The sequence below is a fragment of the Squalius cephalus genome (genome assembly GCF_949319135.1).
Source record: "Squalius cephalus genome assembly, chromosome: 11".
Taxonomy (NCBI): Eukaryota; Metazoa; Chordata; class Actinopteri; order Cypriniformes; family Leuciscidae; genus Squalius; species Squalius cephalus.
In genome coordinates, this window is record NC_137132.1 from 36,118,976 (window position 1) to 36,142,401 (window position 23,426).

The following is a 23,426-nucleotide window of genomic DNA, read 5'->3' on the forward strand; positions in this document are numbered from 1 at the left end:
TAAGAAGTCATTATACAGAAAATGTATTGACAGGAACATATGAAGACTTCAGATGCAAAAGCCTCTAAGTGCCATCTGAAATTTTCTTCTAGAATGATCATTTTTGTCAAGCTTGTATGTTTATGTTCAGTTATTTCACTTTAATGGCAATGAAAATTACCTATTAATTGTAATAAAAGTGAAATTACTGAACTTAAATATACAAGCTTGATAAAAATGCTAATTTTTGAAGAAAATTTCAGGTGGCACTTAGAGGCTTTTGCATCTGAAGTCTCCATATAGACTCTCAGACATCAAGAATCAGCGTATGAATCACAACAATGGTGACAATGAAAAAAAAACCTGAACTACTATAAAGTCACAAAAAGGCTTTGTTGGTTGTCACCATTGTTGAGATTCATATGGTGATTCTTGATGTCTCTATACTACTAAAAAAAAAAAAAAAAAAAAAAAAAAAACGGCTCAAAACTTTTTCTGTATAATATATTTTTTTAAATTTCAGATTGTTATAATACTGATCCTACAATATTTCAAGGGTCATGTGAAAAATTATGACATTATAGACTTTCCATCTACATATTATGTAACCTCAGCTAATATATTCAGAGGTTTGACTGTCATATCAGTTAATCAGATCATCATATGATGACTATATCATCACCAATGAATGACCAAGATCATCTGATATTTTCTCCTGCATTTATTGCTATAATAAATGTGTATCAAACACACAGTTAAAGCAGCCAGAGAAAAGCAAAAGTTAAAAACTCATGGTTTCATGAGCCCAACTAAAGCAGACACTGATCTCAATCATGGTGACATCAAATTTATTTGAAAGTTTTTTACACTTTATTTAAATTAGCATATTTGACTTTATTTTATGGTTTTTGTTTGGCAGTCATTTGACCCTTTTTTTACGACTTTTTTTACAATGAGGGTATATGATCGTGATTATTCAGGAAATACCTGTAAAATAACAGTGTTTTTCAGTTTATTTAATGTAGGATGTTTTACAGTTTTTTGGGGAGCTGACAATCATTTGACCATTTTATCATTTAACTGTTTTGTTACTGTTTAATTGCAGATTATATTTGTAATTTTACATACATTTTTATGTAATTTAAGAAAACAGAAAAAATACTGTATGAAAAATACAATCAATTTTCTGTATAAAAAATATGAATTACTGGAATTTGTCATTAATGTCACAATACCTAAAATAACAGCTGAATTTTTATTTTACAGATACTATTTGTAAATTTATTTAAATTTAAATCAGTTTTTTTTTTTTTTTTTTTTTTTTTACAGTGTATCTAGCCTGGATACAATGGCAGAACAAAGCATATCAATGGTAGGATCAGCCATGTGTCTGTTAAATAGGTTGCAGGGATGTAGAGTACACGGAGAAGAGGAGGGGTCCAAGTACTGACCCTTGAGGTACCCCGGGACCAGTTGATGTGCTTCGGACACCTCTCTCCTCCAGCTAACCTTGAAAGACCCACCTCTGAGGTAAGATGCACTTCAGCAAAGTGAAGTTTCTGGGATGTGCAGCGAAGAAAGTGTGGACAAAATTATCTGATGGTTAATTGTGTCAAACGTTGCAGATAAATCTAGCAGTATGAGAATGTATGATTAATTAAATTTAAAGAAAAACTATTGTTAAATGTGATATTCCATGTAATGTTGTCTTAATGTTATCTTCCATCAAATCCAGTGATGCTACAATTTTGAATAGAAACATTATCTTTATTCCCAGAATTCCTTTGTTGAAAACTTGGCATAGGATTGAATGAACACCTCTGTTCACTGGCAAAAGAAGCAAAAAGCAGATTGTCATGCTATGTTTCACACAACTGCCAAGAAATGAGGCCACACACTGCTGTATTATGCACTTTATTGGATGTAAGAGCTGCCAATCTGGATTTTCTTTAATACATGTTACGAGTTAGCAGTAGGAACCTGCTCGGTTTAGACATGTTTAGTTCTGGCTTAATCTGAAGGTTTGGTTAAGATGATGTAAGAGTGTGTGTGCTTTTCCTAATACATGTGAGTTATTATATGCATAATAATAAGCAGCATTTGTTTTAGGTGCGTTTATTTTTCGGTTGCATGTGAGAGTGTGTGCAATAATATTTGCAATGTGAAGTCAGCATTTCAGCTTTATACGTGTCCAGAGTAATGATACAAAAGCTGATGAATATTTGTTACATCATTTAGATATGAATGTTTGAGTAAATCTCTAGAAAACATGCCCAGATAAGATATAACTACAAAATCAAAAGAAATAAGAATTTTAAGATCCTTTTTTAAGAATTTTAAGAATTTAAGGCCATTGCTTAAAATAAAATAAATTATAATATATTATGTATGTTTTTACTTACTTGTATTTATTTATTTATTTGCATTGAGGTAATGAAATTTTGGGAGAAAATGTTATTGAAATGGTCATGAAAATAGTCACAATGCAACTCTTAGTCCCAAAATAGGCTTTATTTTTAAATACAACTTCTTATTGTTTTCTTTTGATTTTGGGGTAAAATATGACTGGACATGTTCTCTCCCAGTGACATTCATTATTACATATCATATACGTCTATTTACTGTAAGCTTTCAATTAATATAGTCAGAAGATCATATTGTCTTAGTGAGTAATAGTAATATGAGTTCCTTATGGTATTTTTAGGGTCATAAACAGTGACTCAAACAGTACTCTGTTACTCTATATTCATTTTGAAGATCAAACAATATTTGTATTATAGAATATGACATCTTAATATAGCACACAAACTCACTCTCACTTTCAAACACAGACACACCCACTCATATAGTTTACATAAAACTTGAACTTGAACAGTCCCAGGACAGCTATCCACACTTAAAAGTCTGTAAGATAAAGGATCATTCACATAATGTACTCAAAAAGGTTTAGAGGTTACGAAATCCCTCCAAAGTGGGACAGCCCATGTTTGTGTGTGTGTGTGTGTGTGTGTGTGTGTGTGTGTGTGCATATTCACAATTATAACATATGCAGTTATAATTCTTGTAGCCTCATTAATATTTTCCCTTCTTTGAGAACCTCAAGGATGGCCACCTTTACAAACAGTTTAAATGCTGTACGTTTGATATGGCTCACTTTAGGAGAGATATGTCATCAGAGAAATCTCCAGCGCCCAGAGGATGAAGGCAGCGCGTAAAACGCCACTGACAGACCATGAGGCACAGAGGCAGCATAAATAGGGCACAGATGCCCGCCATAATGTAGGCGATGGTCATTAATGTGGACTCGTCAGTCTGAGGGACATTGTAGCCACAGTCCTCAAGGTCCACACCATGGAACGGTCCCTCCACTGAGGCCGTACGGAACTCATCGTGGACTAGAGAGAAGGAGAGAAGGAAAATAACAAAGACAAGAACATGAACAAACACAGAATAAGGAAAAGAAGTGGGGTTGGTAAGTGACATGATCTCATTGCAGTAATGTGCCCAGATCATTTATTCTTATGTTAGTAATGCTCAGTCATCTCAATGATGATCTCATAAAATCCTTATTACTGTAATATTATGTTTATAATATAATATGCAATGTGTTTTTTGTTTGTTTGTAAGTTTTTTTTTCTTCTTATATTTCTTTTGCATTGCATTAGATTTTTCATGTTGTTATTGTTCCCTCTCTAAGGAACGAGACGCTGCGTCAATGACGCTTTGGGAACGCCCCTGCGTGATTTTGTCTGAAGCACTTGTGTCAACTAGTCCAATGGCGAGACAGAACATCACGGGCAGGTGTTGTCACGACCAGGAAAGCATAAAAGCACAACTGGAATGACCAGCGTTAGCTTCTGTGCCTCAGCAAGCACTAGAGCTTACATTCTCTGCCCGGGCCCAAACCGGCGGGCCGGGTCGGGCCGATATTTTCCGCCACTATCCTCGGCCAGGCCGGGCCCTTGACCAAGCATTTGTGTTTTTTTTAATCATTACTTTATTAGCCAAATTGACCCTTCGCAAAGACCCGCCCCCCTTAGTTACTGTCGCTATGTCCGACAAGCTACGCTGCTCTCACGCCACACCATGTTCTCACGCAGTGAAAAATACATCGCGGAGCAGAGAGGAGACTGACAACACGCTGACAGACAGGACAGACCAGGTTACTTTTCGGTTACTTTTGATATTAAACATATTAAACAAAGTCTCACCTTTCAAATTTGGTCATTTTTTAAAAGAAATTTAAACGATACATACCGTTTTGTGGCTCTTAAATGTGTCTGACAGATCGCTGTAGAGCATCAGTTAAAGCTGCTCGTGAACCGATCATCTCTTCCTTCTAGTTAATTTATAGCATCAAATAAACATGAATGAACATAAGGAGGAATGTTGTTTTAACCGCGGAAAGGCGTCAGTACATTCCGTTTTTCAAGTTCAAATCCTCCCATGTTAATCTGCTATCTCTCCTGACTGCTTTGTCGGACAAAATGGCGGATGGCGGATTATGATTGGTTAGATCGCCTGTCAATCAAGCTCCCTGCGAAGGGTGAATTGGGTGGACAATGCAACACGTCACGTGTCATGCGCAGTGTCTCCTCCACTCACGCATCACTCCGGGCCTGGTGTGCTGTATTGTAGCTTAAGTGCAAAGAAAAAAAATAAAAACAGGAGAATTAACTTTGAGCAAATTTTGAGGAAAGTCGGAGGTATGGAACCATTTTAAACAAGTCGTGGGCAGTGACAACATATGTGTTGGCTTTGTCGAGTGTTCACGTTTTTTTACCGTTTCTTCATTCGGATCCATTTGCGATCCGTTCCATTCTGAATAAACAAACAACGCAGTTTACATGCTTCGTCCTGGTTGCATTAATCATTAAGATAATTCTAAACAGATCTCTGTAGTTCAAACAACTCTGAATTGTAGTTGAGAACGTCAGTTATAACGGCCCACGTATTAAAAATTGGTCGTGTTTGGCTCGGGCTCATAATTACAGTTAATGTGTAGGGCCGTTATAACTGACGTTCTCAACTAGCAAGCAATCTGTGTGAAACTGTTTGTCTTATTTATTGTTGTCTGTCACTATATCAGTCAGCAGCATATGATATTATGGTGAGCAAGCAAACATTTAGATTGTGTGGTCCTCCCTACCCTCGTTTCATTACGGGAGGGTATACACACGATTTATGTGTTGTTTGTTTGGGAACGGAGCATGCTCTGTCCGCACTCGAGGGTGTTGACTCTGAGCGAGATACTATCGCTTCGCTTCCACCTATCACTGGTTGATGATGTTGTTCAGTCTCGCGTTACTCACAGATGTGAGGCAGAACAGAAGCTGGTATCGTGGGGTTCGCAAATGGATGGGAATGGGTTAGAGACGGGCGTGGCATTTTCTCTGCCTTCACCCGGGGGATCCAGCGCTCTCTCTCTGGGATTGGAAGCCAGCGCCGCGGCTTCTTCTGCCCCGGTAGAGAGCCTGGTGCTTCTGCAGTCTAGCTCTGAGGAGGTAGAGGTGCTGGGGGAATTGCCACCCTCACCCTCATCTCCTGCATATGAGGAGATCAGTGCTCTCTATCTCTCTCTCTCTCTCTCTCTCTCTCTCTCTCTCTCTCTCTCTCTCTCTCTCTTTCTCTCTCTCTCTCTCTCTCTCTCTCTCTCTATTTATATATGAAGAGTTAAAATGCAAAAGCCTCTAAGTGCCATCTGAAATTTTCTTCTAGAATGGTCATTTTTATCAAGCTCGTATATTTAAGTTCAGTCATTTCACTTAAATGGCAATGAAAATTACCTATTAATTGTCATTTAAGTGAAATTACTTAACTTAAATATACAAGCTTGATAAAAATGGTTATTCATTATTCTAGAAGAAATTTTCAGATGGCACTTAGAGGCTTTTGCATCTGAACTCTACATATATATATATACACTCACCTAAAGGATTATTAGGAACACCTGTTCAATTTCTCATTAATGCAATTATCTAATCAACCAATCACATGGCAGTTGCTTCAATGCATTTAGGTGTGTGGTCCTGGTCAAGGCAATCTCCTGAACTCCAAACTGAATGTCAGAATGGGAAAGAAAGGTGATTTAGGCAATTTTGAGCGTGGCATGGTTGTTGGTGCCAGACGGGCCGGTCTGAGTATTTCACAATCTGCTCAGTTACTGGGATTTTCATGCACAACCATTTCTAGGGTTTACAAAGAATGGTGTGAAAAGGGAAAAACATCCAGTATGCGGCAGTCCTGTGGGCGAAAATGCCTTGTTGATGCTAGAGGTCAGAGGAGAATGGGCCGACTGATTCAAGCTGATAGAAGAGCAACTTTGACTGAAATAACCACTCGTTACAACCGAGGTATGCAGCAAAGCATTTGTGAAGCCACAACACGCACAACCTTGAGGCGGATGGGCTACAACAGCAGAAGACCCCACCGGGTACCACTCATCTCCACTACAAATAGGAAAAAGAGGCTACAGTTTGCCAAGCTCACCAAAATTGGACAGTTGAAGACTGGAAAAATGTTGCCTGGTCTGATGAGTCTCGATTTCTGTTGAGACATTCAGATGGTAGAGTCCGAATTTGGCGTAAACAGAATGTGAACATGGATCCATCATGCCTTGTTACCACTGTGCAGGCTGGTGGTGGTGGTGTAATGGTGTGGGGGATGTTTTCTTGGCACACTTTAGGCCCCTTAGTGCCAATTGGGCATCGTTTAAATGCCACGGCCTACCTGAGCATTGTTTCTGACCATGTCCATCCCTTTATGACCACCATGTACCCATCCTCTGATGGCTACTTCCAGCAGGATAATGCACCATGTCACAAAGCTCAAATCATTTCAAATTGGTTTCTTGAACATGACAATGAGTTCACTGTACTAAAATGGTCCCCACAGTCACCAGATCTCAACCCAATAGATGCTCTTTGGGATGTGGTGGAACGGGAGCTTCATGCCCTGGATGTGCATCCCACAAATCTCCAACAACTACAAGATGCTATCCTATCAATATGGGCCAACATTTCTAAAGATTGCTTTCAGCACCTTGTTGAATCAATGCCACGTAGAATTAAGGCAGTTCTGAAGGCGAAAGGGGGTCAAACACAGTATTAGTATGGTGTTCCTAATAATCCTTTAGGTGAGTGTATATATAGTAAAACTCACTATCAGGAGTTTTAGCTCTGCTGTTGTTGACTTTTTCTCAAGAGAAGAAAAGACTATGCAATAAAGAATCGAGTTACTCAGATCTCGTGTTTGCTGAGGCAACGCATAAATTACGAGTCCGTAAAATGTAGTGTGTTGCAAGCTATAAATTTATGATTCTTTTATTGTATATTGAAACTATTTTAATATAGTTCAGCCTTTTCATCAAATGGCCGGCCGAGAGACAGAGCACTCGGCCAAAAAGCTAATTAGACAAGCTTTTCCTGTCATCAAAATTACAACATTCACGTCGAGGGCCTTCCATTCTTTCCTGATGTCCACTATGAGAATTTGAGATCGCAGATTAAACCCTTTTCAGCTTGGGCATTCAGTTCTTAATAAAAAAAAAAAAACAGACACTTGAGCTATCTGTCCTCTGTCGCGGCGTAGTCCCTTAAGGCCCAGACATTACCCTCCAGGCTGGTTAGAACTACTTTGGCGCTGGTGGGTAAGGCGTATACGTCAGCAGGCAGACCAGTTAAGAGACCTGGAGTATCTTCCTCAACAGACTCAAGTCTCTGGGGCTGTATAATGAGGTTGGTTCCCACCTCATTATACGGTGGCCATTCCTCCTTTGTACCCTAGGAGGCCGTTCTGCCAATCCCGCCACGCTCAATGCTTCGGGGCACAGCGGTTTTCAGTGAGCGCATGTTCGATTTTCCTCGAAAGGGAACGTCTCAGGTTATGACTGTAACCATAGTTCCCTGAGAAGGGAACAAGATGTTGCATCGCCCTGCCATACTTCCTTCATCCCTGTGATCGACTTGCTTCTGATAAAAGAAACTAATGCTGGTCATTCCGGATGTGCTTTTAGGCTTTCCTGGTCGTGACGTCACCTGACCGTGATTGCCATTGGACTAGTTGACACAAGTGCTTCAGACCCAATCACGCAGAGGCGTTCCCAAAGCACCAATATTTGATTTTATTTGATTGTGGCACAAGTGTCCTAATACTTTCTGAGGCCACTGTAAGTGGAGAAAATGCTCTCTCACCGTGACATGTGCTGACAGCAAAGCCAATGCGTTTGTGTTCTCGGTCAAACACCACATAGAAGCCCTCCATGATGACGGCACCCATTACTGTACCAGTGCTCGACTGAGACACAGCGAATTTATAACAGTCCTCCTGTGCCGACGCCACGTCCTCCACCGGCCTCAGGTACTGCTGCAGAGACCCGAGAGAGACAGACACACATCAGCTACACATCCCTGCATTCCCAAACCAATAAAGATGACAAAACAGATAAATGATTGTGTAGACAACAAGAGAGCAAGAAGATTATTTGAAGAAGCCGATAATCTCAGCATGGTCAGTATATCACTACTGGCTTGTACTTTTGGACCTGCTGTTGTATGAGTCTAGCTTCAAGAGAGCAACTGTACATCTGTGTTGTTATCCTGATGTTATTCATATACCATTTAATCATTTACTTCTTGCTCTTGCCAAGCTTGCTAATGTTGGATTAATTCAAGGGTTTACAACTCTGGCCCTCAAGATCCCCTTTCCTGCAGAGTTTAGCTCCAACTTTCAACCTTAAATTCACCTGCCTGTAGCCCTGTACCTTTCTAGTGATCCGGAAGACCTTGATCACTTTGTTCAGGTGTATTTGAAGCTAAATTCTTCGAGAAACTGGACCTCAAGAGCCAGAGTTGGTGTAATCATATGATTGTGCGGTTTCAATGGAAATTTGTCTTCACAAACTAGGAATGTGAATGTCTCAAGGTCATTAATTCACCACGTGTCTATTAACATGTCCGTATATATATATATATATTAAAAAAAGATCCAGCTACTCCACCAGGTTGAGTGGTTGTAGTTGGCACAGTGAATGAATTGTATTGAAATTTGATATAGTAGCCCATGCATTACGCTTTGCACATTTGAGCACAAGTGTCAAACTTTACTCTTGAAGGGCAACTGTTCTGCAGTGTGTAGCTCCAACCAGCTCCAAAACACCTGCCTGGACATTTCTAGCAGAGATGGTCTTATGATTGGGAGACATGAGGGTCCGTGGCTTTACCAGGAGAAAGCATAAAGGCCAACTTAAGCCGGGTGCACACTGCAATTTTGGCCACGATTTGGCCGTCTGAGACAAATTGTCGATTGATGACCGTTGCGATCAAATCTTACCTCAGACGAAATTGTGGCAGTGTCCGAAGATTTGACTCATAGTCCTGCAGTGCGAGTTCTCCTACGACGACCATCAAATTGTCTTTGTTTTTCAAGACAAGCCATGACCAAAATTAACGTTAGAGATTTCTTTGTAGCCACCATTTCAATCCTGCGCGTAACACAGCTCGCATCACCGAACGTGTCATTGATTGATGATGTAAAACTCCAGAAAAGTTTTCTCGCGTGTGTCTGTTGTTAACGCGTCTTGACTGCCATATAGTCTGACATCAATGAAAACTGAGATCTTACAGTGTGACATGGCTTATAGCGTTCATCATGTTCGTACAGTCTGACAAGCAACAATCGTAAAGGACTATTATAAATTGCACAGTGCACCCGGCTTTAGATCATGTGTGCCCTGACAACCAATCAAATTACAGTCTAGATGATATTGAATTTCTTTCAGCCGTGCAACAGTCAATCACTGTTTGTGGATACCATTAACGAGAAGTACCAAAACTAAAGTGCCCTATTTAAGGGTATAGGGAGCGATTTGGGACACAGCCCTTGATTAGCAGGTTCAGGTGTGTTTAATAGGGTTAGAGCTGAACTCTGCAGGACAGTGGCCCTCCAGGAGTTTGACACCCCTGTTTTAAGCATATACAATTATTTTTCAAGTATTGCATGCTTTCAGAACACATGCACATTACATTCTGCAATAGCTACTGTGACAGTTTGGTTGGCACAAAGGGATAGTTCACCAAAAAATGAAAAATTAGGACTTACTCAAGGGAAAGCAGTCATACAGGTTTAAAAACCACATGAGGGTGAGTGAATAATGAGAGAATTATCATTTTTGGGTGAACTATCCCTTCAACTGTTGCCGCATGAATACCGAATATGGTTTGACCGATAATCAATGTGATCATTCTGACCCATATTTCGACTTTCTCCGTTATCTTTATACATGGGTTATGTGGCCAGTTATCACCCAGCAGCCTCTTATATCAGTATGCCATCCTGAAAGTTGTCATAGCCATAGAATGAAGAAAGCAGAATGATGGTACCTGTGGCAGGATGGAGATTCGGAAGGACTGGTTTCTATTTTCACTCATTAGGTAGAGAGAAATGACAGGGAAGATATGCCAGGGTGTGGTGCCCGCCTGCCAACATACCAGCTGCTCCCCCAGCCAAAAACCTGAAGGAAACTGTTCAGTCTGTGGAGACAAAGGTCCAATTGTGAGAGAAATCTGAAAACGTTTAGCAAGTTCAAGACTGAGTCCAGCTGAGACAGAGTGTGATTTAAACTGACCGATGAAGCTGCTTCAATGGCCTTCACAGCAGCCTGGAACACTTTACGAGGGAGACGCAGGTTTGTAGTGCCGCTGTCCACAATACTCTTATCATAGTTATACTGAGAGAGAGAGAGAGAGAGAGAGAGAGAGAGAGAAACAATAAGAAATGTCTGCTTTTAGCAATGGCTAGTTTAGGTTACACTTTATTTTAAGGTGTCATTGTTACAGTGCAATTATACATTTAAGTACTGAGTAATATTTAGTTTGTATGGAATTCCAAACCTGCGCACATATATTCAAACGCACATAACTATAGAACCAATACTTAATGCGCATGTGAACGCCATCAGCGTTTATCACAGGTTCGCGTTTAAAGTCTATGTAGAGAGAATGTGTCGTCTTAGCGGCCCCTAATTTAATAACAAATGATCGTTGCGACGGAAGCGAATCAATCAAAACGAACTTTAGCTGGAAAATAACTTTATTAAAGAACCGCTATAAAGCCAAAACAATCTATGTTACCTTAAATTATACGTTTATTTCTGTAAAGCTGCTTTGAAACAATCTACATTGTTAAAAGCGCTATATAAATGAAGATGACTTGACTTGACTAATATGAATTAATAACATGCACTTACTATAGGGTTAGAGTAGGATTAGGATTAGGTTGAGGGTTAGTTGCATGTAATTATGCATACTTTACTGTTATTACTATGGTAAGTACATGTAACAAGGACACTGCCAGACCTTACCAGGCTTTTTACAGTAAAATACTGGCAACACCATGTATGAAAGAACTAATGTTAAACTGGTTTGTAAACTGTTTTCACACAGTCAGTTGTAGTTCTTGTGTTTCTCTGTTTTTGTTCTTGTTTCTCTGTCGTTCAGTGATTCTGCTTATCAGGTGTTCATCAGTGTCTCAATTCACTCACTTCTTTTCATTTAAGGGGACTATATTAGTGAACTAATGAAGGGAATAGTGAATGAGGGTATAGGGTGTGATCTGGAAAACAGCCTCTGAGTGTTGACTTTGAGCAGTGCTAATTCACAGTATATTCCTGTAGGCTACTTTCTCGAAAAGGACAAATATAACCCGGAATGCATTGTTTTCTACAGTATATTATTGTTTTAATGGAAAATGGTATGATACTGTCAGAATTTGGCCTTTTTTTACAGCAAGGGTTAACAGTGTAGTTTGTTTAATAAATAAAAAAGCAGCAGTCTGTTCAATTGCATTCTTTAACCATGACCAACTGGGAGATGTTTCTTCAAATACAGTTTTGGCATTTGGGGAAAAGATCCCTTAAAATGCACTACTAACAATGTCCAACAGTAGGCACTCCTTTGTCTTGCTAATGCTCCTTTCATAGGTTATTATGTGGATGCATATACAATAAAATAAAATAATATATTTTCTTTAATATTCTTTTGTGCATAAACAGCACACAATCTCATTTCAACACATTTGACAAATGGCTACGCTATGTTTAATTTTGTCATTTCATCTGAATATCAACATTTGTGAGATTTAATCAGTCAAAACAGTTTTAAGGTTAATTGATCTACAGTAGATGTGTCTCTCTGGAAAACAGTGATCTGTGTCATTAAAAACAAAAGGGGTTTTAAGGAAAAGCTAGTTTGAACAGGTGGGTTTTGAGTAGTGATTTGAAGTTTGGTAGTGAGTCGGAGTTTGTAATGGATGTAGGGAGTGAGTTCCAGAGGGTGGGGGCGGCGATAGCGAAGGCTCGATCCCCCAAGGTCCGGCGGTTATTGCTGACGATCTGGGTAAGGCGGTTGTTCCAGGAGCTCAGTGAGGTAGGGCGGGGCCAGGTTATGGAGGGACTTGTAGGTGAGGAGGAGGAGCTTATATTGAATGCGATAATGAACAGGTAGCCAATGGAACTGCTGGAGAACAGGGGTGATGTGTTCTCGGGACCGGGTGTGGGTGAGGAGGCGGGCGGCTGAGTTCTGGATGTATTGCAGTTTTTGTAGTTGATTGGTAGGAAGTCCATAGAGAAGGCTATTGCAGTAGTCAAGTCTTGAAGTTATGAATGCGTGAATGAGGATTTCAGCTGTTGACAGTGTAAGGGAGGGGCGAAAGCGGGCAATGTTGCGGAGGTGGAAGAAGGATAGTTTAGTGATATGGTTGATGTGTGTTCGGTATGAGAGGGTGGAGTCCATTATGATACCAAGGTTTCGGACAGAGAGGGAGGGGGTGACATTATGTCCGTCGATTAGAAGAGTATAGTTCTGAATAGAAGAGAGGAGAGATTTTGGGCCGGTGATAAGGAGTTCTGTTTTATTGCTGTTGAGTTTAAGAAAGTTATTGTCCATCCAGGTTTTAATGTCGGAAATGCAATTGGTGATGGTGGAGAGGATAGCCGGGGTGATGGATTTGGTGGACATGTAGAGTTGGGTATCATCGGCGTAGCAGTGAAAATGGAGTCCATGGTGGCGGATGATCTGACCGAGGGGAAGCATGTAGATGGTGAAGAGGAGGGGGCCGAGCACGGAACCTTGGGGGACACCATGGGTGACAGGGGAGGTGTGGGAGTTGCAGTTGTTAACAGAGACAAAGTGGTGACGGTCAGAGAGGTAGGAGGTGAGCCAGAGAAGTGCTGTGCCAGAGATGCCAATAGATTTAAGACGATGGAGGAGGACAGTATGGTCTATTGTGTCAAATGCAGCGGAGAGGTCGAGGAGAAGGAGGATGGATATGGAACCAGAGTCGGCAGCAATGAGGAGATCATTTGTGACTTTAAGAAGTGCTGTTTCTGTGCTGTGGTGTGGACGGAATCCGGATTGAAATGTTTCGAAGAGTTGAGAGGAGTGGAGATGTTGGTGGAGTTGTGTGATGATGGCGCGTTCCAGAATTTTTGAAAGTAACGGGAGATTGGAGATGGGTGTGAAGTTGTTCAGATTGTCAGGGTTGAGGCCAGGTTTTTTCAGGAGGGGTGGGATGGACGCAAGTTTTAGCGGTGATGGAACAGATCCAGACGTAAGGGAAGTGTTGATGATGATGGTGATGAGAGGGATGAGGATTTGTTGGCAGGTTTTGAAGAGGGGAGAAGGGATCGGGTCAAGCTGGCAGTTGGAGAATTTCATGGTTGAGAGGAGTTTGGAGGTGTCAGAGGGAGACAGAGGAGAGAAGGAGGAAAAACTGTGGTGTGTGAGCGGAGTGAGTTGATATTCAGAAGAAGGAGAAGCGGAGGAAGTGGATGCTAGTGAACAGTGTATGGTATGGATTTTGGTATGGTCGGATGACAGGAAGTTATTGCATTTGTCTGTAGTGAATGTGGAGGTTATATTGTCCTTGGGTTTAGTCAGTTTTGCAAATGTGGAGAATAGGGTGCGGGAGTCGGAAGAATTTGAGTGGATGAATTGTGAGTAGAAGTTGGACCGGGCAGTTTTGAGAGCAGAATTGTATGTGGTTATGGCATGTTTGTAGGCTTGGGCATGGACAGTGAGACCGGATTTTTTATGGATCCTTTCAAGTTGTCTTTTTTGTCTTTTGAGAATGTGAAGATCTGGGGTGTACCAAGGTGCAGAGGTGAATGAGACTGAGGCAGTTTTAAGGGGGGCTATTTGGTTGAGGCAGGTGGAGAGTGTGTGGTTGTAGAAGTTGACTAGATCAGAGGCAATCGGATCAGAGGGAAGCGAAGAAGTAGAGATGGCATGGGATATGGAGGAGGTGAGAGAGATGGGACTAATGGATTTCAGGTTTCGAAATGTAATTGTTCTATTGTGTTTGACGGTAGGAGAGGGGGTAATGATATCCAAGGTGATGGCCAGATGATCAGAAATTGTGAGGTCGGTCAATGAAAGGTTATGTATGGTGAGGGAGGGTGTGGAACAGACCAGGTCCAGGATATGTCCATGATTATGTGTAGGTGAAGTGACATGTTGGGTGAGGTTGAGGCAGTTTAAAATGTCCAAAAAGTCAGATGTGAATTTTGCTGCCGGAGAGTCGATATGAATGTTGAAGTCACCAATGAGGAGAACGGACGGAGAAATAGAGGACAGCTGAGTTACGAAGTCAGTGAAATCAGAAAGAAATGATGGGCAAGTTTTGGGAGGGCGGTAGATGACTGCAGCAGTGAGTGATTGGGAACCAGGAAGTCTGAAAGCCAAGTGTTCAAATGAGGATACAACCGGGATGGGGATGGGGCGGATGGAGATATCGCTGCGGTGAATGACTGCGATGCCACCTCCTCGCCGGTCCAGACGGGGGTTGTCGATGGAGTATCCAGGTGGGGTGGTCTGATTTAATGCAATGTAGTCCATGGGTTTGTGCCAGGTTTCAGTAAGACAGAGAAAATCCAGTTTATTGTCAATAATGAATCCACAGAGGAGCAGGCTTTTATTGTTAAGTGATCTTGTATTGAATAGCGCTGTTTTAAGAGGCTTTTGTTGTGAAATCCAAGTGGCGGAAGTTGAGACGGGCAGGAGGTTAGATGAAGTCACGTGAAGAGTGTGCGGATGACGTATGCGGATGTTGTTGTTGCACCGGTGTCCAGGCGGGAGTGAACTACAGCCGGACCAGAAAGATGGAATACTGTTTTCGGCACTGAAGTAGTAGAGAAGATTGCGACGGGAGCCTCGGTGGATATAAGGGCGACGACGGAGAAGACAGTGTTGTTGCAGAGTAGAGGTGATGTCCAGTGAAGCAGGTGCGCGGTGGTTGAATCTGAGAAGCTGCAAGGACGTGTATCGAAGCGCCATGGTCAGAGCCGTAGATGACAAGAGCCGCAGAGAGGCCAGCAGGAAGGTCATAAACAGTAGCCGCATAGCTGACAGGCTTCTCCGGAGTGCAGGCCGGCCAGTAACCGGGCTGTAATCCACTGCTCGAGCAGAACACAGCGGGGATGGGCCGAAGGCAACCCCGGGAGCTAGCTTGTTGGTGGTCACAGCAGAGTCACAACGTGACAGGCAGCAGATGCGGCGACCAGGCAAAGACACAGTCCAGATCTTGAGGCAGGAACAGATACCACCGGTACCAAACAAAGTCAGTAGGTAAAACCGTTTAGTTGCAAACAAACTTTTTCGTCCAGTGTGAGAAGCGGCAGCCAAAACGCGCCAGCGTCCTCTCACTTCCAATACAAAAATAATTACTTAAAAATGAAAATGGGTCACCAGAATTGGCAAAGAAGGACCATAGAGACATGTTGTTACTCTTATTATGTTTTGATTGAATTCTTATTGTAATCTATCGGGTTATTATTCAATATATCTATGAATTAGACACATTTCAGGTATCTTCACTATATATTAAAACCTATAGGCTAATTGAGTGAAATCGTTTAATTTGAATTCTCAGTGTTGATATGACATATCTTCATATCTTAAAATATGGGCAATTAAATATGTAAATATTCATATGCCTCTATTAATGGCATGTGAAAAATATATACAACAGGTTTAAAGGTTTTAATGTTTAAATGTGACCTTCATATAACAATAAAAAATAGTTTTTTTGTTTTGTTATTAGAAACAACCCCAGGGAAATAAAAACACACATGCTTGAATATACTTGAAATGTATTTGTGTGTGTGCTTAGTTTTCTCAGTAGAAATAAATGCTTCATGGCAAAAAAAAAAACCCAGAAGACTTGTTCTCACTTCTTTGCAGTCCATATTGAGATCCTGTCCGTTAACCTCAATGCGCACGATGATGACCTCATAATACCACTCTCGTCTGATTGGTGTGTACCACAGCTCCCCAACATACAAGGACGGATCTACTCCCCCAATGATCTGGAAATAATAAAGACAATCTGTGAATGAACAAATCATTTTTGTAGTATTTCAGTGTTATTTTAGTATTTGTTTTGTTGCACATCACATATAACTTTTTAACAACATGGTAAGTGTGTGATTCAAAGATTTTGCTAATTTCATATGACTGCACTTTTGTTCCTCAAAACACACAAATCATATGGACTATTTTTATGACGTATTCTTGTCCTTTTATCGGAGCTTGGCAGTCTCAATCTCATTTAGTTTTCCGTGGAAGAAAGACAGTCATTAGAGTAAATGACAGAATTTCAACTTGGGATCAATCAACCATTTCTTGCACTGAAATGGTCTTCTTCTCTGTCATGTTTTCCTGTTCGATCTTCCCAGCGGCTCTCACCATACTGCCCCCTACAGTGGAGCTGCCGGCGCTGTAGTTCTGGGTGAATCCTGCTCCACAGAGCTGCAGAGAAAACACGTCTGGGACGCTGGTCTGTCTCAACAGAGAGTCGAAGAACGGCTCTAGGGTCTCATCCGGCTGAAAGACGGAAAACCTGATTAGACGAGACTTTTTATTAAGCATTGTGAAGTTACAACTCAAGCGCCCATGTTACAGAAACCCTGCAGGAACCGACCCTTGCGATCTCGGCGTAGGCAAGCCCCAGTATTCCCTCCCAGTTGGATCCGTTGATGAAGAAGCGATCCGACTGGGTGATCGCGGCGATGTTGGCCCTCAGAGACACATTTGGGCCGTGAGGAATCGACACCAGATCAGTGCCCAGCTCGCCCTCCCACCGGCCCTGTGTGTACGGCACATACACACCGCGGCCCAGATCTCTGTACGATGACGAACTATCAACACAAACAGGAAAATGTTGCAAAGTTTATTAGCCTTTATAACACGTCATGACACATTTGTGTGTGATTAGTTATTACTATACTCACAGAGAACGATGGTAATATCTGTGGAGGAATGGGTGAGCGGCGGCACCGACTGCAAAATTACTGCTGCCCGTATCAACCAAGATGTTCAACTGAAACACAAAGGGATTTAATCTTTGGTTAAAGCTGCAGTCCGTAGTTTTTCCTCTTTGTTGCCATCTCTGTTTGAAATCTGCAATTACAGCTATTCGCAGAATTATCAACTTTACATGGGTTGTGCCTCGGCACGGCACAGCGTGGATGAATCCAATGTTTTGAGGAGAATGTGCGGCTGTCAGTCGCCGCCGGTGTGGATACTGGCATTCGCAATCACAGATTCTACTTTTTGGTGTGTTTTTCAAGAATTTTCACCAGAAAATGTCATCTGAACAAGTAACATCCACTTTTGCTCCCAACTAAGGGGAAAAAAGCATTGCAGTAAATCGCGCTGATTAAATCTAACGATCGCATATCACGTCAAACCAGGCAAATTATACTTTGTTCTCAAATTGTTAATGTTAACAACATCAGCATTGCGTGACTACATTTAATGCCCTTCTGATATTATCCTTGTTTTCACATGGGCCGGTTGCAGTCTCTTTTTTTTCTGTAAACACTCTTTGGTCTTTACTTAAAGACTTAAGATTCCAGCATCGATTTTTGACCAATGTTTTAAAATAAAATAATTTTTACAGTTGAAGTAATTTTTTCATTTGTTTCAGGAGTGCACATCAATCATGCTGAATCAAACTGGTTTTTACCATTTCACATAAAAAGAGAACTCATACCTAACTGGTTGCACCTGCTTCCATTTATTTGCGATCACAGGAATGGACAAAACAACTCCCTTAAAGCTTTAAAGTCCAAATGATTACACATTTAGAAACATACTGATAAAATGTCATATGTTTATGTCACATTTCTGAGCATTTATATACATTTTCAACGAAATTATGTGACGATTGCGATTTGGTTTGAGCGATCTCTTCCGTCTCACTATCCTTTCAGCCAGAGCAACAGAGGGAGCTCACAAGCAGAAAACAGGAGTAATGAATTATACGAGTTCACCGGATTGCATGTTTTTATGACGTATATGCGGATGCATTAGTCTGGTATCAACAAAGGCACAGGGAGGGAAGAGACAGATAAAACATGAATAATTTATAATCATACATGATTTGTCTAAGTTCTTCACTGGTATTTTCCATAAACATATGTTTTTATTATCGCAACGGTTAGCAAGTAGCCTTTAGCATTGCATTTAAATATATTTCTGCCTCATATGGTGATCAGAATCCCCATCGGATCGCAAGGAAGTTAGTGGCACTAAGCACTTTTCCACGTCAAAGACCGTTCTTGTGAATATGAACGTTGGCGTGGATTTTAGCGTACGCAAACACTGTTCAAATCTGTGCATACACACCTTTATACATGAGGCTCCTAATCTCTAGATGTGGCTCAGGTCTGTGACTGTGACTATTGCTCTGTTGTCAAATGTTTCTGACCTTGTGTGTGTTTGTGAAGGGGTATTTAAGAATGAGATATATTATCGATCTGCCTCGTTCACCAGCGACGGACTGGCAGCCTGCCTCTCAGCGTTAGACTCACTGACTGAGCGAAATGAGATCCACACTGAGGGAGAGCGAGACGGAGAGAGACAGAGGGATGGGAAACCTGAGGATGAGAGAGAGCTGCCGGACATCTTCAGGACTTCACAGATCTCTAGCATGTTTTAGCAGATAGACTGCTATATTGGCCGTTTAAAAGGATGGTTGATTCATGACATATTATATTGATAAATCATACTGACAGACCACTTCTATACATAATACTGCTTTGTTGTAAAAATATCATACTTATACATGCACAAATGTAGACCAAACTTAACTGAATTGTTCCAAACACATCTCTCCATCTCTATTAGAGAACCGTTTTCGATTCATCAGTGTTTCTGAATTCAACGGTGGTTGATACGCACTTGACCTTCTTACCACGTCTGCCTATTCCTCTCAGCAGCTCTTCAGCGTTTCTCTCGTGTAGTAAGAATTGAGCTGACTCGTCATGTCATTGATTTGTCCTGTGGGCTTCCTGTTATTCCGCTCACTGAATCTGGCTTGTGTGCATCCTTCCTCTAAGGCCTGCCTTCACCTCGTCTCTCAGTGCTTCCTCTTCCTCATACATTATATGACCTTGTTGACGAGTAATGATATTGTGGCAATGGACCGTTGAAGATGTTTGGTGTGCAAAAACACTAATTCATTTCCTTCCACATCATTTTTAAGCTTGTGTATGACCCAGTAGACGGGCACACAAAACAGCTATAGTGATGCTAGCTCAGCATACGAGTTCTCTCTCTCTATCAGAGGAAAACGGGGTTTTATCACTCAGTGAGAACTTAGATCAAGTCTTCCTGTAGCTTAAACAGTAGAGCATGACACTGACAATGTCATGAGTTCAATTTCCAGCAAATGTTTAACTGAAATGTAAAATAAGTCGCTTTGGATAAAAGATGCATCAATGTCCTTTTCTATGCAAACATTTTAATAGAACAATTATTGTTGGTACATGTTTCTTATAACAAAAAGATGGAATGTATATCTGTAGTAGTGTATATGTTCTGGGCAATAGTGCACTATTATTCTACGTTTACACAACCGTTTTAAAATAAAAACAGATTTTTTTTTTTTCTGCGTTTTTGCCATTCATTTACACGAGAAAAGCGTTTTGGCGGCCTAAAAACGCGAACTAAAACGTGTTTCAGGGTACGTTTACACGAAAACAATGAACTAAAACCAGAAAAGTTTTCCGTTTGCATTTGTCGCGTACAAATGAAGACTTTGTGAAAACAATCCCCATTCACACGGATCTGCGAAAACGTCTAAACACTGTATTCTGCTGCCAGGCCAGTAGATGGAGATGTCACTTTGTAAAGAAACACTGCGTACCTATATACTGAACGCGTAATACGCATGAGCATGACGTCACTGTTTTTACAAATTCGCATTTTTGTAGTTTACTAAATAACGGTATCAGTAACAAGGCGATAACGGTATCGTTTTCATAAACTTGCATTTTGAATCCCGTTTTCGAAAGATTACATTTTCAGACCCCTAAAACACATTTGTCATGTAAATGAACAGCCAAAACACATAAAAAAAAATTCCGCTTTCAGTCGAAAATAGTGTCGTGTAAACGGCCCCTCAAAGTGCACGTTTTTGAAAATGATACCGTTATCGTCTCCATTAGCGCTGCTCAATTAATCGTTAAAAGGTCGCAATCTCGATCCAAACACCCACACAATCTTACAACTATACTGTGTCTATTAAACCTTTGACAAAAATCACCCCGGAACATTCAAAGCGGTGTTTGCACGGCCACTGATCCAGAAAGAACCGCTGGGATGTAGGATATTGATATAAAACTGCTTCACAAACAGTCTTTTCAACCACACAGTATCATTATTTTTGCATATTATTACAGAAGAACTGAGATAAAAGTGCAAATTCAGATATAAACACTGATGTCTACAGAAGTGATCAAAATCGAGTAAATTACCTTTTAAAAGTAACATGGTGCTTCAAATAACGATTGTATTGATTACATTGTTACGCCACCAGGTGGCGACAAGTGACTTAATACAATGCATTTCTCATTGAATCAATCAAGAGATGTTCAAAAAACGCTAATTCATCCAGTAATGAAACAAGTGAAGTCTTTATGAGCGAGTCATTGAATCGTTTATTCGAACCAATTTCTTTTAATAATTTATTCAGATTCATTGAACATTTTAAATAGGCCGCAGCAATAAAACATTTGTTAGAACCGCTAGTAAATGATATGTTATTTTGTTTAGTTATCGGAAAATCGTGATTCTCAATTTATCCAGAATCGTGGATCTGTAGTCTCATTTATGAAAAAAAGTGACGTTATAGCTGCATCCGAAATCGCATGCTTCTCTACTATACAGTAGGTGACAAAATTAGTATGTCCGAATTCACAGTACTCATAAAAGAGTAGGAAAAATTTACCCGGATGAGATACTACTTCCGGTGAAATTCTGAAGTGTGCATATGATGGACACTTCACTATCCCATGAGGCCTTGGGAGTACGTCCAGATCACATTCATACTACATATAACATACTGTTGTTGTTTTTTGCGGCTGTTAAGTAATTACTTATTCAAAATAAGTACCAACTCAAGAGAGGATGCGATTTCGGATGCATCCCCCGATTCCCAGGTGTATTACGCGTTCAGTCTATAGGTGTGCAGTGTTTCTTTACAAAGTGACATTGCCAACTACTGGCCTGGCAGCAGAATACAGCGTTTTCAGTCGTTCTCAGATCCGTGTGAATGGGGATCGGGGCTGGAGCTGTGAAAACTGATCCCTGTCTCAGCCTGTGCTCTTCACTACAGCTGTGACAGGAGGACACAACCCATACACTTCACAAAACAGACTGTTGTTTTAATCCCACAGTCAGCGTTTAGTCTTTTAATCAATGGTCTAATATTTCCATAAGGCACAAAGATCTAAATGAAACAGGCCATGCTTGGAATGGAATACAAGCATACTGTAATGTGGACTACTATAAAAATAAAATAAATAAAAAACACCAGTAAACACCAATAACTAGAAGGTGACAATTCCGCAGCCTATAGACTGCATATAGCATATTAAACTACCAGTTTAACACAGTATTACTATTTAAGTGTTGGAATAACAGAAAGTGTATATCTCTTTAAATCACATTTTTATTTCACCAGTTCAGTAAAAAATAAAGCAAAGTATAAATAATCCTTCATTGCTTAAATATTTTATTTCTTTTTTTGTATTTAAAGTAATGTAAATGTGTAATCATTTTCGAAAACGGGTTCCAGGTTAGATAAATGTTAATTATATTATGGTTTATTTGGATACGTTTCTGTATTTCAAGTTATTGTGACAGCCATGCTGAAAGACAACTTCCACATTTCAGCCCATTTTTAGCCTTGATATACAATAAAACACAATGTGAATAGATGATGTTGTCTTGGACAAAATCTTTCATGAAAATTATGAAAATATAACAACATTTGAATGGCCTTTTTTTTTTCTGGGGAGAGCAAATGTCAATAGGCTACATCACAAACAGTATGGGTAGTGTGGAAGCGTGCTGTTTTGTTATATGGTGAGAGAGCCCGTTTATTTGGATTCAGTCTCACCTTCTGAGGTGCGGTGCCCACGGCCATTTCGATGTAATAACCTTGTCCTGACTTTCCACGAAGGTTGTCAATCATGTTTACAAAATTCATCCCACGGGCTCCTCTGCGTGTCCGGGCGGCTCTCGAGGGGCCCCGAGGGGCCGCGGGCTGCGAGAGGGGCCCCTGCTGCAGGGGGACACGGAGCAACACTGAGCCCGAGCTGCCAGCGGAGGAGGTGACCGGTAGAAGGGCCATCAATGCCCATGAATACAGAAGCGGCACTCTCATCTTTACACGCTAGAAAATCCCTTTGTTTACTTTAGAACGCGTCAAGTGGCGGATCCCTAAGTTCTATTATGGCGTCATAATGCACAGAATGCCGACAGCAGAATGCGCAAATTCCAAATCCCAAATCCCAGCGAGCACTAAAGGACATTCGGGCTTATGTTTATTATCCTTCGTTTTCTCCATCCTCCGCATCTACAAACAACGGCAAACATTCCCGTTATCCACATTCTTATTTATCAGAATTGTTTATGGAGATTCCGAACTTGATGTCTATTGCAAAACCTTCCCGCGTGATCTTTAAGAAACGAACTGTTAAATTGAGACGTTCTATTTAAATAAATGCAGTAGTAAAGCAGGTGGGCATCGCTCGTTTAGAGTTCGGTTGTTGAATGTCTGCCATTGAAATGTGCTCGACGTCGTGTCCATTTAGAGCGGTCTTTTGCCCTTTGATAATTTGACGGCGCAATAATCCGCATCTATATGTCCTCAAACAGCTCCTGCCTCCTCCTCCATCTTCCCTGCATCCGCACGCACTGGAGCGATGTCCGAATCCTGACTCAATCATTAGGATGAATCAATTCTGTTGAATGATTCCGTCAGAGCGATTCGCGATGCGTCCGACTTAAAAAAAAAAAAAAAAAGTTAGGTGGTCCCACAAACAACGTAGCCTACATTCCACGCAAAATTTCGCTTAAGAAAAACAGGCTACAATGATATAG

The 23,426-nt window shown here is 40.9% G+C and overlaps 1 protein-coding gene and 1 long non-coding RNA gene across 2 annotated transcripts in view; one reads left to right on the plus strand and one right to left on the minus strand.

Annotated features, from left to right (window-relative positions):
• LOC307166921 overlaps positions 1 to 23,426 on the plus strand; it is a 293,883-nt gene that overhangs the window by 255,382 nt on the left and 15,075 nt on the right. The gene's annotated exons all lie outside the window — the stretch shown is intronic.
• bace1 (beta-secretase 1) lies at positions 1,839 to 23,305 on the minus strand. Its single transcript, XM_079885662.1, has 9 exons — positions 22,441 to 23,305; positions 17,264 to 17,352; positions 16,954 to 17,170; positions 16,719 to 16,856; positions 16,205 to 16,339; positions 10,604 to 10,705; positions 10,359 to 10,508; positions 8,172 to 8,343; positions 1,839 to 3,374 (listed from the first exon to the last, which is right to left on the minus strand). The coding sequence occupies exons 1-9, from the start codon at positions 22,705 to 22,707 to the stop codon at positions 3,130 to 3,132; spliced, it is 1,515 nt and encodes a 504-aa protein (XP_079741788.1). The 5' UTR covers positions 22,708 to 23,305; the 3' UTR covers positions 1,839 to 3,129.

What these genes read in the sequence shown, in the direction of transcription:
- bace1 (XM_079885662.1), bottom strand. Translation starts at nt 22,707, where the DNA reads ATGAGAGTGCCGCTTCTGTATTCATGGGCATTGATGGCCCTTCTACCG. An exon ending in TCAATATGGACTGCAAAGAA is followed by an intron (nt 10,706 to 16,204) that starts GTGAGAACAAGT and finishes TCTCTCTCTCAG; the next exon opens with TATAACTATGATAAGAGTAT. An exon ending in TGCTGTCAGCACATGTCACG is followed by an intron (nt 3,375 to 8,171) that starts GTGAGAGAGCAT and finishes CCTTCTCTCTAG; the next exon opens with TCCACGATGAGTTCCGTACG.